This window comes from Phragmites australis, chromosome 14 (assembly GCF_958298935.1).
Source record: "Phragmites australis chromosome 14, lpPhrAust1.1, whole genome shotgun sequence".
Classification (NCBI taxonomy): Eukaryota; Viridiplantae; Streptophyta; class Magnoliopsida; order Poales; family Poaceae; genus Phragmites; species Phragmites australis.
Genome location: NC_084934.1, coordinates 22,449,529 through 22,464,940, shown reverse-complemented (window position 1 = coordinate 22,464,940; position 15,412 = coordinate 22,449,529). Strand labels below are relative to the sequence as shown.

General features: G+C 42.6%; 1 protein-coding gene across 1 annotated transcript; it reads right to left on the bottom strand.

The window, feature by feature from the left end:
• Window positions 1-4,590: 4,590 nt before the first annotated feature.
• On the bottom strand, window positions 4,591-9,109 carry LOC133890959 (isopentenyl-diphosphate Delta-isomerase I-like). The gene is made up of 6 exons (XM_062331623.1): window positions 8,878-9,109; window positions 7,945-8,000; window positions 7,747-7,838; window positions 5,502-5,604; window positions 5,281-5,418; window positions 4,591-5,117 (listed from the first exon to the last, which is right to left on the bottom strand). Exons 1-6 carry the CDS (start codon window positions 9,069-9,071, stop codon window positions 4,864-4,866), a joined length of 837 nt encoding a protein of 278 aa, XP_062187607.1. The 5' UTR covers window positions 9,072-9,109; the 3' UTR covers window positions 4,591-4,863.
• Window positions 9,110-15,412: the final 6,303 nt, after the last annotated feature.

Genomic DNA, 15,412 nt, shown 5'->3' with positions numbered 1-15,412 from the left:
CTAGGTGGAGGCACGCATCGGCGAGGTGGTGTACAAGCTTCGCCTACCGGAGTCAAGCAAGATATACCCAGTTGTCCATGTGTTCCAACTAAAGAAGGGAGTGCCACCATCCACACCGATCGTTGTTGTCAGAACTCACTAAAGATTATGAAGATGGTCTGACAACGCCTGAATGAATACTGCGGCGCCGAATGTACCGAAAGGGTGCCAAGGCTGTGACATAGACCCTGGTGAAATGGGTTGGTCTGCCAAAGGCGCCCGCGACGTGGGAGAATGAAGCTGAGATTTGGCATCGTTTCCCAAAGCCGATAGCTTGGGGTCAAGCCGGTACTGAAGAAGGGGGAATGTTACGCCCTCTGCTAGCCATGGCGGGAAGGACATCGGGAAGATAAGGAGCAGGCCGGACGAGGTAGGTCATGCAGCCTATGAATGCAAGCCCAAAACCCGGTATCCATCAACTACTTGGGCCTACTGAGCCCATGAGTGCATGTGGTGTTAAGTATTTAGGCGTTGCCTGACTTGGAGTGGAGGGTAAGAACTTTGTGGACAGCTAAACATTTCATGTCTTGAAACTACCGTGCTCCCTCTCTACACTCTCAGCCACCCTCTTCCTTCTCCGATCTCCCTCCTCCCTTTCTCTCCGATCGCCGCACCGCGTCTAGCCGGTGACTCGCCGGCTCCAAGCCAGTTGAGCTTTTCTCTTGTGTGGATCCCGGTATGTACGCAGATTAATTGCTTCTAGCTTGCTCTGATGAATTGAATTGTTCCTTTCTCCTTTAATTTAGATAGATTGATTTCTTTTTCTGTGGCTATGGAAGGGGGCAAGAAGGGATCTCGCCGCCGACGCTGCGTTCGGCAACCACTCTCTCCATCACACACACACACACACACACACACACACACACACACACACACACACACACACACACACACACGCACGCACGCACGCGCGCGCGCACACACACACACACACACACACACACACACACACAGAGAGAGAGAGAGAGAGAGAGAGAGAGAGAGAGAGAGAGAGAGAGAGAGAGAGAGAGAGTCTAGCACTTCATTGTCACACTCGGTTTAATGGACAAAACCAAGTGCGGCTCATGTGTGTCCAGAAAGTTTAACACACATAAAGACATCATAGGTGAAGTAACAAAAGCAATACTTTAACTTACAATCGTTCACTTCTTACAAAAAGATTTCACCTAAATAACTTTAACAGCTAAACGATAACATCTAAACGACGGCAGCGGGACGAAAGCATCAGCGATCAAGCACTCCACAGGCACTGACCGGAAGATACGCTCCTAGAACACTAGTTCGTTGTCTTTGAAATCTTCAAAGTCTTCCACTGAGCAGCATATGTTTTGTAGGAGATAGCAAGAGTGAGCACATAGAGTACTCAGCAAGTGTGGAAAAGTAATGATATGCAGATTTAAATCAAGAATAGGCTAACACAAGGTATATTTGCGTAAATGCGAGTAAATGAAACAGTAATGTAATTGAAAAATATTAAACAGTTGTTAAGTGAATGTAACCCCAAACCACCCAACAACTACCCATCCAAAGGTAACCATCCCTAAACCATCACCATACAGTACCTCATGTACCAACAAGACCATGACTATAACCATAACCAACTAATCATGTGAGGATTCAAGTCTCCCATAACCGTGGGCACGACTGTTATAACAGTTTTACACTCTGTAGAGGTTGTCCAACTTTACCCACAAGTCGTGATTTCTATGTTACCGTGTTCATGACACACTTAACACACGCCAATGGTGTGCCGCTAGGAGATCACTACGAAGCATTATCCATTAATTAGGTCATGATACTCCAACAAATACCAGCCAGGTGTCTAACCAATATGCTAAGCCTTACCCATATCGGCCTCGTGGTTAGTACGAAAATTCTTGGATTGTCGCTCCACGAACCAGTCCTTATATGTGATACTGGGGCAAAGACTTTCCAACTACCCAACAGGAAAATAACCAACAAAACCTAACATCTCTGCTCGGAACGTATCCACAAGAACTAACATCCCCTAACCCATTCTTTACCCAAGTCCTAGGGTTTCATGTTACTAAAATAAGTTCATCATCACCATTGCGTATGTCCACTAACATGTATATGACACTTCCCAACATCCCAAAAACATGACTAAGCAATTCTACCCAAGAACTCATATCAACTACCACTAGAGATTCAAGGAATGTAAAGGAAGAACTAGGTAAACCTTAACATAGGTGACTACCCATCATATTAACAGACACTGCATGCAACTTTGTAAAATAAAATATTTAAAACATAGATTCAATATGATCAAGTACACTTGCCTTCTTCTTGCTACCGCTTAGTGTATTCTTGCTCCTGGTCTTGATGTTCCTCAAACTGATCCGGGGTGTTGTCGACTAATCGCACAATAATCGGCAAAGTACACAAATAAAATACACTAAGAACAAAGCATAAAACAAAATAACAACAAGATAAAACCTATCTAGAAAGAAAGAGCACTGAAAAACGAATCTGACGGTGTGAGAATCGATTAAAACGGAACTACGACGAAAAAGATATACTAAAAACAAGATTATGGCTTATTTTAATTAAGGAAAGGACTTAATTGTAATTAATAGAAAGAATGGGGGACCTTTTTATAAAAATAGAAGGACCTATATGTAATTTTAGAAAAGTTCAAGGACCTAAGTGTCAAAGACAAGGCTCTTTTTGTAATTATAGAAAAGTTTAGGGGCTAGACTGCAAAATTACCAATTTTCGGGGAATTCTGGAATTATTTTTATATTGAAAAACATCTATTTAATGCGTGGCTGTTGACTGGCTTACACGTGGCTAACACGTCGGCTAAAGTGATGAGGTGGCAGATGATGTGGCTAGATGACATGATATGGAGCTGCTAACTGGATTAAGTTGACACGTGGTAGATGGTGATTGGTTGAGGAATGGGTACGGGATGTTCTAATCTGGATCGTACGGGTTGGATCTAATGGCTCGGGTGAGATCGGCGGTCGAAGGGGGAATTTCCCGGCGGCGACCGAAAGGATTTCGGTGGCGCACGACCGGAGAACACGCCGGACGGTGCTCCGGTGGCCCAGGAACTCCAGGGAGTGGCGGAATAGCTACGAGAGGGCACGGGGAATCCGATTGGGGGCTTACCACAGATGGAACGCATGGGAAGCAGCTCGGTGACGAGGAGGGCGGCGGAGAAGCTCGAGAACTCGTCAACGAGGGTGCTCCAGCGACCAACCGGCGAAGGCGAGGATTGCTACGCACTGAGGAAGCTGCAGAGAAGCTCCTCGATGGCTTGATTGGGACAACGCGATGCTGGGGCAACTCGGTGGCGAGAGCACCCGAGGGCAGCGGCAATAGTGGCTTGGCGAACTTGAAACTCGGCGAGAGGCTTCAGAGCTTGGCGAGCTTGGGACGGGAATAGATCGAGGGGGCGGATGGGGTTATAAAGGCGGCAAGATGGGGTCTCGGGAGAGCCCGGGTCTCTTAGGCAACGGTGGGAGTCCCGCTCGGACACGGTGGTGGTGGCTTCTTCGACTCGGAGATGAAGACGCGGGCGGAGGCGAGCGCTGGCTGCCAAGCGGGTCGAGGTGTTGGTGCAAAGCTGGGCCGGGAGCGCGGGCGCGGCCCAGGCAGGGAGGAACGGCAGGGTAGAGGGAACAGGCTGGCTCGGGCCAGCTGGAAAAGAGAGGGAGGAGCGGGCTGGGCAGGTCGGAAAAAAGGGAAGTGAGCCGGAGGGAGAAGGGAAAGAGGCCCGGGATAGTTTTAATCTTTCTCTCTTTTTTTCCCTTTTACTTTCTAAATCCTTTTCTAATTCTATTTCTATTTCTAAACTAAGCAAAACAACTTCAAACAAAAGCCACCAAAAACCAATAAAACCCTACATGCCTAATTCAACATGAATGCATAATATTCAAACATATCCTATGTCAAATTGTTTTTTTCTTTTTTATAAAATAGGGTTTTGCCTTTTTCAAATGTTTAAACTCAATTTAAACTCTAGCAAATTTAAGAAATTACAAAGATGAAAAATTAGGATGTTACATTCATGAAGCGCTATCGTTTTCTGATGAGGGCTCTGGCGCCTCTGCTGTTGTCGCTGAAGCTATTGATGGCGCGTGGTGGCTGACTATAACTCGCAGCATGGTAAGAGAAGCAGTGCATGGAAATGTTTACCAGTTACAGAAAGGGCGTAAAGAAAAGGGACAAGCGTCGCTAGATCCGTATAAGAAGCGAAGCGAAGCGCTAACAAAGAAGACGATGGGCCACGACAGTTTGTGGGATTTCCACTCTGAAACACAAAAATGGTCGGGTCTGTTCATAGATGGGCCCTGCCCTGTATGGCATGGGCACCTCTGTACAGGGCCGGTTGTGGCTCTGTGGTATGGAAGACGCGGGCCACCAAGAAACATGGCATGTGCACGAACATCTTCTGCCGCATGCCCAAAGGCTGAAAACCGATCACATCAGAGCGAGCGCGGGAGCGATCGTTACAGAGCACCTTCTACAACAAGCCTAGTGGAGATACCAGAGCTTCATGATGAATGATCTGATCATCATGGGTAGCAACGAACAAGTCCCTCCTAAACTTTATTCAGACAATATATAAGCACCGGTTAAAGTAAAATGTCTAAAAGCGGTTACTGAACAAGCATAGAAGAATAAACCCTCCCAAAGGTAATCTAGAGTTCTTCCACGGAGCACTTAACGTCGGTCCAAAATGATAGATACTTCCAGCCTAGCGACATACAAGGCCACTTCCGCGGTAGGAGTGTAAACACTCATCACAACAACAGTGCGATGAGATCACCGGAGCCACGGCGGCGCGGAAGCCACTTACTTCAACTTGTGGATGGTCTCCATGTCGACAGCCTCCGTGAGCGTGCCTTTCTCGACGTGGTCCCACCAGCCCATGAGGAAGTTGTCGGCGACCAGCCTGAACCAGGGGGAGAGCTTCACGCCATCCTCGCCGGCGTCTGCCTTCCGGATGAGTTCCTTGAGCTGCTCGCGGTTCACGTACTTCACATCGGCTACTTCGTCCGGGTTCGGTTGCAGCTTCACATCCCGGACAATGAACAGCAGGTAGTCAACTGGAAATGAGAAGAAAGTAACTAGCATTATTGCTCCGTTTTTTGCTGGGGATTGTAGTGTGTCAGCTGGATCTTAGGAACATGATAAGAATGTACCAAGGCTGGCCCTTGAATGATATTCAGATGCAAATAAATGATGGATGTGGTTGTGATAACCACTTACCCTCGTGCTCGCCCCATTTTCCATCAGATGGGGCCTTGTAGTGAATCCGACCAAGAGGCGTGAATTGGTCAACTGGGACATCTTCAGCTGAGATGCCCAGCTCATCCAAGAGCTTTCTCTGTGCTGCATTTCTAACACCTGGAGAATGAAAAGTTACTACCGGTTAGCAAACAGAGAAAGGAAAGAACGAAAATTTTGGTTTACAAGCTTCTATCATGTACCAAGGTAGTTCTCCTCGATAAGCTCAGACTCACGATACAGAGGATGGCTGCAGCAGGTATTGGTCCAAACTAAAGGAAATGTAACTTTTGTTGCGGACCTTTGCTGAAAATGTTGAAAGATACTTATCAGAAACAATTTGAATAATAATACGACACTGACAATTTTTTACCCAAAACACTGAATGTGGACCGTGATAACTTTGCTACCTCTAAAGTTGAGATCCATGGATTTTACTGTCGCTACTCAATGTTTTTGTCTCAGACAAAAGGCAACCTATGTAACATGTACACTAGGTCTACAGGCAGTCACATCATCTAATGCAACTTCAGAGCTAACTGTCATATATGCCATCACAGAAATAACACCTACAGGTTTTAAATCGTGCCTATATGAACTAACTCACACAGAAAATTTAAACATTGACAGTTTATCTCCATGTTGATTCAAACTATCGAAGCATCTAAACCCCTAATTCGTGTTTTTGGTAATAAGTGACAATATGTACTCTGTGGACTAACATGTTTAAGTTAAGTTATGAAAAAATTAGTTCCAAAAGTGTCGCAAAGCTAGAAGAAGCATGCATGGAAGATATGCAAATAGCTAGCTCAAGATAAAGGTATAAAATGTAGGATATTTATCTTTGATCAGTCAAAGGTGATTAGAAAAGAAAATTAACCGGATTAATATGATAAGTGTCGTACTATAAAGAGTGATCGATATGTGTCTACTTGAGTTATCAAAAGCAATTAAATTGCTCGCTCTTACATTTCATACAGGATGAGAACATTTAGTTTGAGAAGAGCCAAAGAAAATAATGTCTTTCGAAATTCATACTGCCAGGCATAGCCAGTCTGACCGCTGTATAACATGGTTGATGTTGAGTTGTTTTCTATCCCCGGTCTGACCGTGTGTATGGCTCGGTCTGACCGGCCAAGAACAGAGGGATTTGGACCCTCTGCTCAGGTGGCGGTCTAATCGCGAGGTCAGCCGGTCTGACCGCCAAGGCCAGATGGTCTGACCGCCGTGGCTAGATGGTCTGACCATCGTGGCCAGCCAGACTAATCGCCCGGGAACAGAAAGGTTTGGTACTCTGTTCCCAACTCGCGGTCTGACCGGGACACTGGGCGGTCTGACTGCCAGACATATGTCAGAGCAATCATCACGCCTTTTGTAGCCATTGTATGGCTGGCGATATGACCGTCATATGACCTGCAATCTGATCGTCAGAGTCGCAGAGCTGTCAAATCAACATCAACGGTCATATTTTCAATGGTGGGTTATCAATAGAAGCTTGGCTGGTTCAAGGGGGTCTCTAGCACTTTAACACAATACATTTGAGTTTTTGCCCTCCTTCTCTCCCTCCCTTGGCTTAGTGGCTGCATACATGAGAGTGTGAGCATCTAGTGCATAACTTTGAAGAGTTTGAGCATTGATACACTAGTGATCTTTCAAGCAAGTGTCATCGACTTGTTACTCTTGAAGGTTGCTGCCTTCTAGACAGCTTGGGGGTGGTTGCGTCGTTGAGCCCTTCGAAGAAGATTGTAAATGAGCCATGGTGGTGTTTATGAGAGGCTTTACACGTCTTGCCAAATGCTATTATAGTGGAATTAAGGTATTAAGTAGTTCATTACTCTATTCCGGCTTCAGATCAAGTTGCTCAGTGTGAGCCCTTTTTTCGTGTGAGAATTGAATACTTGATAGAGAAGCAGTTAGAATCTTAAAATCATCTCAACGTGAATTAGGGTTGATCGGCAAATCACCGATACCACAGGATATACTTCAAGTGCCATCTCTTAAGCTATTTACTTTATTGTTGAGCTATTTACTTTCATGCAATTTACCTTATACAATTTATCTTCCTAGAATACAAATTGTTGTATGTCACCCTAGGATTGCAAACCTTAACATAGTTCTTAGTTGTTTCTTATTACTCTAGTGATCTTTAGTTTGTTTTCACAAGTTTTCTTAATCGTTTAGCAATTAGTTTTAAAACTACCTATTCACCCCCTTCTAGTCGGTATCCTAGATCCTACAGCCATGAACTTAACTTCCAACTAGACATCTTGTGTTACAAGTTGCAAGAGTAACTTGGTACTTCAAAACATGTTTGTATTGTGAATTTTCATTTCAAACATAGTATAGAACCCAATTACTAGAAACTTCAAATCTTTGCCAGATTGAATATGGTAAAAAAAAAAAGGAAACATAAATCATATAAGTGCAGAGTCAATAATTTATCCAGACCTGAAGTAGCAGCTCATATTTTGAGTTGAAAAGGAATACACTGAAAGCCCTGTGGAGTAGATTCTCAGATTCAATCTTTTCCATCAGATGGCCTACATGCCATACAAATGACAAGTCAGCACTATTCCACTAACCGATTCAAACAAAATCAGCAGGGCAGAGAATTTAACTAGATATTCAGAGCAGAACATGACTTACAGTTATATTTTGATTCATGGCCAACAACATTGTCTTGTTCATCCACCAAAATGCACCTGTGAAATACCCAAGCCAAACATGGTCAACAAAATTGTTACTGATTCAGTGATTGACTTGAATATCTCCAAACAAGCTTGTAAATAACTGCGTCGAAAAGGCCCCGCATAGGAACTTCTATCAGAACATATCCAGAACTTCAATAACTCAAAATTTTTCTCTGATCTGCACTCACCTAGACACAATATCCACCCTCCAATTAAAATTTTGTACTAGAATTTTTTTTTTTCATAGAATAGTTAGCACGCATAGCAATGCTCCGGCAACAAAAGGCACTCACCATCCATGGCATCCTACTTCTGGATTAGGATCTTACAAAAACACCATCCTAATCTTCTTAGATCAAACTTTGCGCGTCTAACATTCAGACGATTCACACAAAGAACTTGCTTTCCTACTTCGCAACTAAACCAAAAGGACATCCACCAACCATATAATCTTAAAAAGACTGATTGAATCATGATGCTAAAACAGCTCAGTTGTCCCTCCCTGTCCTTAAAAAAACACTCACCAACCAACCATATCCTACAGTGCGCACGCACGGCATGCCCGGAATTTGGGCACACTCCTCCCCCCGCAATATAGGACGAGGCGGCACTTCAAACACGTGAGACGAAAACGTGACGATCTCCAGTCCAACCAACAACTGAGGCAAGTCAAATCGTAGTGCGCAGGCTCAAACCAAGTGAATCGCACAAGTACACAGCACGAACCCCACGAACAGAATCGTCCCCGTGTTCCGACCGACGCGAGATCAGTTGAGAACGCACAGAAACCCCTGGGGAGGAGCCCTATCGAGGAAATCTAGACGCGCGTCTCGGGACGTTCGGCGGAGGACCGGAATCCGAGGGAGCAGGGAAGGGGAAGGGCGCTCACTCGTCCTCGAACATGAGCCGCTTCTGGACGGCGTCCATCCCGGCGTCGTCGCCCGCGCCAGAAGCCATGGCTCGCGGCGGAGGAGCGCGGCGCGGCGCGACGGCGGAGGCTTTGCGGCCGCGGAGAGAGTGCGCGCGCGTGCAGGGGAGCGGCGGACGGGCGTGAGAGGGAGGGAGATAAATAACGGGAGTCATATAGGCAGCCGATCCCGTCCCGTTATTTGCTTTCCTACTTCTCAAATAACGGGAGAGAGATAAATAACGGGAAGGGATCGGCTGGCGCCGGCGTGGCGGGCCCCGCATGTCGGCGGGCGGAGATTTCCATCCGGGTGTCAACCACGTGTTCGCGGTTATTTCCATTTTTTCTTCATTCCTTACCACACCGTCGCTGGCGTGTGGGCCCAGGACGTGCGTTGCGGTCCGGCTCGTGCTCCAGGCGTTTGGTTGGGTGAACCAGTTGTGGGTAGGATGAGACTGGGATTGGACAGAAAGTTAAGGTGATATTATTATTTTATTTGGTTAGATGTATAAGATGGTATGAAAATATGTTTAATTTATTATATAAAATGTGATGATTTGGTATAAAATTCAGTTTGGTTGGTTAAATAGATTGATTTCGGATATACTGTATATAATGATAAAAAATATATAAATTAAGTATTATAAAGGAACATATTTTATCACCATATAACCTAGGGTAATAAATAATTTTAAAAATTAGTTCATCATATAAAAATAATATTAATGAATATTTCAGATTTTTGAGAATTTATTTGAGACTTTAACAATAGTTAAAAGTTCTAAAAGTAGTTTTTTTTTTGAGAATTTTAGTTTTAATTCTACACATATTTTTTTAATCTAATTAAAATGGGTTGTATATAAATTATAGAATACGTAAAAAAATTCAATGATTTTTTTTACTGTTTTAATTTTTAGAGTATCACACGAACCCAAAAAACGCATACTTTACACGGACGAGTTGGTCCTGGACGGAGAGTCGTTCTATCGATTTCGACGAACCAGCCCGTTCAGGTTCTCAGCCGAATGTATCTGGAATCTGTGTCGATCGGTCCTACACAAGTTCATTCGGTTCGAAGATCCAAACACTGGATGAGCTTATATTCGGGACGGAATGGTACAGGTATGGGCTTCGTTCAACAATGCAAACACTGCCTGAGGTTTCTAGTACCATCCCGTGTAGGTACCGACCGGTGCTGAATCAGAGGCCATCCACGTGTTTGGTTCATTGGATTAAGGGAAATCATCCTGTGAACTCAGATTTCAAGAATATTACTTGAAGATGTTATATCAAGTGGTGCGGCAAAATCAGCGAGTCCTCTCATATGAATAGTAGCTCTCATTTCCCCTTGTTTAAAGTAGTATTTTTTTATTGCTCTAAAAATCATAAAACTTTTTCACATGTTTCATAATTCATGTGCAACTTATTTTAGTTAGATTTATAAAAAATCTGTGTAAAATTTAAACTAAAACTTTTTAAAAAGCTAATTGTATAACTTCTAATAATTGTTAAAGACTTAAATAAGTTTCTAAAAATCTGAAAAAAATCACTAATATTTTTCCTATATAATGGACTAATTTTTAAAATTATTTTCAGTTATAAGTTATATAGTTTTTAAAATTAGTAATGATTAGTACTAATTAGTATAGTTGGTTGATTATTAAAAATATAAAAATATTATTTTATAAAATAATTAAGTTATATGTGGCTTTTAAGCAACTAAATACGTTTTCGTAACATCTCATACATCTAATCAAACAGTCTACTTGTACCAACTCATCTAAGAGCACCCCCATACAGGACCATCCCATCAAAGATGATCACATTCTATTTAATTTCGTTACACCAACCAAACGCTACTAAGTTCATAGATTTTTTCCAAACTCATCTAGGTTTAGGCGTCAAAATCATCGTCATACTTTGTTTAGCTCAAGAGATTTTTTTTTCTCGCCCTACTTAGTCATTGATAAATTCTCCTCATAATTTTGGAATTGATAAATTCTCATCATAATTTTGAAAAAAAAATATATGAGGAGAGCTGAAAGTAACAGTTCTCCTTATAATCTTTAGAAGGGAAAAAATATGGCTGAAAACCAAACTTGTGGCTAAATCGGTCAAAACAAAGTGTTGTCGACAATAAACAGACACGTAAAGCCGGCTCGAGTTGAGGTACTACGCAAAATTAAAAAAAGCGTATGCATGTCGAGAGAGCATCTCAAGAAAGGTGTAAATTCTTTTAATTCATATATGGAAATTTTTTAAAACTGCAAATGAAAATCTTCAGATTCTGGTGACGGCGTATTGTATGTCCAGATATGCATGTGCCAGTGCGCACTGTTACACATGAAATTTGTCTTTTTAGAAGTTAATCAATGAAACCTCGGTTTGAACAATTAGGCTATCCTCCAAGATCAATGATTTTTTTAAAAAAAACAGCTCTCGAAAGATTCACATGGATCCGATCCGAACTTCCTGGCATAGGTATCGTCCAAGATCTAGGAAGTTTTTTTTTGCAGGGCAAGCAAAAACATTAGGAGTGAGAAATCCAGTTGGAACGAGTCTTGATTTATATGTGATAAGTAATTGATAAGTTATTATTTTTTTAATGATTTTTATTGTATGAGTATATATATATATGTAATGCATCGATGATCTTGACTAACTGAAGTTGTAAAAAAATAGAGTTGACGTGTTTGTCTCTAGGTCCAGAAAAATTACACACGCTGGATGGTCCGGCGTTTGAAAAGTTGAACGCACCGGAAGGTCCGACGTTCAGGCAGTGCACACGCTGGAGCATTTTGGTTCTGAAGCAAAATATGAAGTGTACGCTGGATGGTCCGATGATAGACCCTTGTGAACGCCGGAGTATTTGTTGCAGAGAGACTGCAAGTTGGCTATGGCGGCCTTCACATGCCGGATGACACGGCGATACTGGGTATGAACATCGGAGTGATAACCGTAGCAATTCTTACAAAGATTGTGCAAAATCGTGGTTTGGCGAAGTTGAACACGCCGGATGTTTTGGCGATGGGATGAAAAACACACCGGAGCATTTTGTGCAGAGATGTTGCAAAACTTACCGGGTTGACAAGTTACACACACCGGACCATCCGACGCTCATGATTTGTTTTGAGATATGCTGATCAACTGAGGATTTTGATTTTGACTAACTTGTGATGGAGTTTGGAGATATGTGTTTGTTTGTTTAAATGTTGTGCAGGTGTTGGATGCAACTTGGCGGTTAACGACGAAATTATCGGGGCCAAACAGGGTGCTTGTTGCCGGACGATCGAGGAGGCCGAGCGGAGTCAAAGGTGATCCTAGTTGTGCACATGGAGGCCAAACAAAATATGTAAGGATAAATGAAGATGGTGTGTTAATAAAGTCAAGTGAACAGGATGCTAGTGCAAATGACAAGGCAGCCTGAGGATCGGGAGTGGGAGAAATTTTCCGACGATCAAGATCGGAAGATGGAGTACACGTGTTGACATCGGGATGCTTGCTTGAGGTCAAAGCAAATGGCAATGAGTCATATTTTGAGAAACATGCGAGGCGGTTTCACGGTTTGGTCTCAAAACCGTGGAAGGATGGAGTGCACGTAGCATCATCACGAAACTTACGTCGAGGCGAAGCTAAGTCGTGAAGGCGTTAAGGTCGTCCGATAGATGGAGGAGAAAATGGACCAAAGTATCTCGGTAGTAGGTAGGAGTGTAATATAAGAGAGGAGTATTTTGGGAACAAGGAAACTTGGCATCTGTAGGGATCGGTGATATTATAAGAGGGAGGTGAATTAGAATACTTAGAAACTAATGGCTCCAAAAATTTCAAAAGATTAAACATATCTCAATTTCTATCTAAATGTGCTCTAGATTTATCTAGTGTGTCTACTCTACCGCTCAAGAGAATTACAACCTACTCTAGCAAGGTAAATTGCAAGTATATAAATGCTCAAACATAAATAAGGTAGAGAGATAAACACAGCACAGGAGATTTTTATCCCGTGGTATCAGTGGCACACAAACTACCCTTAGTCTACGTTAAAGTCTACGTTGGAGCTTCACAAAGGATATGCTCCCGGTCGCCAAGTCTTTTCCAGTCACGACCTTTGAAATACCAAGTTACCAAGACAATGCCTCAAACACGATGAGCCACCAATCCACCAAGACGAGGTCTCACCACTAACCTCTATTCCGGTCACTTGTACGTTGTCTTCACTTCTGAGCTTTAGTCATAAATACAAGAGTCTCTGCGTCCCCGTATAATCTTCTTGTCGCCGCTTCACACACCAAGTTGGAGGGTCAACAAGTTATCAGCGAGTCACCAAGACTCTAAGGCGTCAGCGTATCCCTCGGTACATGGTTGGATGACTCATTGATTCACTCTTTAGGTTGCAGTACCTAGCAATACTTCTCTATAATAATATAAGTACTAATCACTCTCTAATGGTGTGTTTAATCGCCTTAGATGAATAATTTAAGCACTTTAATGGCTTGTATATCTTCTCAAGTGTGTATGAGCTTTCTTTGGACTCCAGCAACTTCAAATGACTGAGTTGAGGGGTATTTATAGCCTCAGCCCGGCGAACTAGCCGTTGCTTCAACGGCTCAACTTTACTGTGAACGCCGGATGATCTGATGACAATAGTAGTACAAGCATCGGACCGTTTAGTGAGTACAACATCAACAACCAGTCGTTGGAATCCCACTCAAATACATTCTGAACACTAGATTGTCTGATGTATCCTTCACTTCCATCACTGGACTATCCGGTGTGTTGACCTGAGCCTGACCGCGTCACTTCTTCTCTGTGCAAAAAGCTCTGGCATTCACAATCTTCATCATCGGACCTTCCGATGTGTACAACACCATCTTTTCAAGATTTTTCACACAATCTGTTAAATGCTTCGGTTTGTTGAACTCCTCAACATCGGACCATCCGATGCCTTGAACTTCATCTGCTCTGAAAAAAATCCAATGTTCTGGTGTTCACCCTCTCTTTAACACTATCTTCGAAAATCAACCCTTCTGTTAAATACTCTAGTGTGCTTTTTGCTCCCATCACCAGACCATCCGGTGAGGTCAATTTACTTCTACACAGAACATTAAATTGCTCCAGTCAGTATAATTCTTTCTCACCTTCTACACCGGACTATCCGATGAGAACAATTTTTCTGAGACTTCTTCCAATTCAACCGAACTTTGTCCCGGCTACAGTAGCTTCTTCATGTATTGCATCCATGAGACCTACTAACATATATTTTTGATAAATATGTTCGCCCTAATGACTATGTTATCATTAATCACCAAAATTACAATCATGACCTAATAGGACTATTTATCTACACCATCCAATGAAGCTCCTAAGGCTTATAAATAGAGGGGTAGGGCTGGTTGGGAGGCTTGAGCTAGCCAGTTATGCTTGAGAGGTAGGGTTTTAGAGGAGATGAGAGTATAGTCTTATCCTTTGTAATAGGTTAGAGCTTTTGTGAGAGAAAATTTCTTTGTAATCTGTCTAAAATAGGATTGATCTCTTGTTGAAATGAAAAGGAAGTTTCCTTCCGTGTTCGAGTTCATCTCCTTCTAGTTTCCTTCTTTTGGCTCCGTGTTTTGTTGCGAGTTTCTCCATTTGGATGTGATTTTCGTTTTGTTTTTTTTTACTGAATTTTCAGCACCTTGTGAAGTCATTCTCTTTATTGCTAGAGGCATAAAATTCACATGCAAATGTATACAAGTGAGTCTTGAATTCTCATGCCTCTAATCCATCAACTTGAAAAGTTTCTTCTCTCGATGATCTTCTCTTGTTCTCAGATTTGTCTTCTCTTAATTGTAATCGTTTGTGACAATAACTCATGTGATAAGTATCAATAGAACCTAGAGTTCATCAACTCTCATGAAAGTCATGTCCTTGAGTTTTCTCTTGAAACTATGGTTTCTCTCCATTTTGCTTCTGCTTATTTTTTGAGGTGAGCTGGGTGATTAAAATAGGACAAGACCATCGAATTTCAAAAGAAATTCTTGAGGCACCTATTCACTCCCCCTCTAATCGTCGTTCTCGCTCATCCAATTGGTATCAGAGCTGGTTTGATCACTTGTTGATTTTAACCGGATTTGTGATCCATAGACGACAATGGAGATAAGTGGAAAGATTCCATTGTTTAGTGGTCATGACTTTTCATACTGGAAGGTGCACATGGAGGCTTATCTCCTAAGTCAAGGAAGTGTAATTTGAGAAATAGTTGATCTCTGCTGCTCGCATGACTCATGTTCAAATCGAACGGTATGAGGACAATAACAAGGCTAGAAATATTTTGTTCACAAGCTTGAGTCAGAATAAGTTTGACAGGGTCCAGCACCTCCGTACTGCCCGTGGGATTTGGTCTACTTTGAGTGTTTTTCATGAGGGTGCCACATAAATCAAGGCTCAACACCAAAACACGTACAATCAAGAATATCAAATGTTCATAAAAGGTCCCGGAGAGTTGTTGGATACCATGTTTGCTCGTTTTGATGGGATTGTC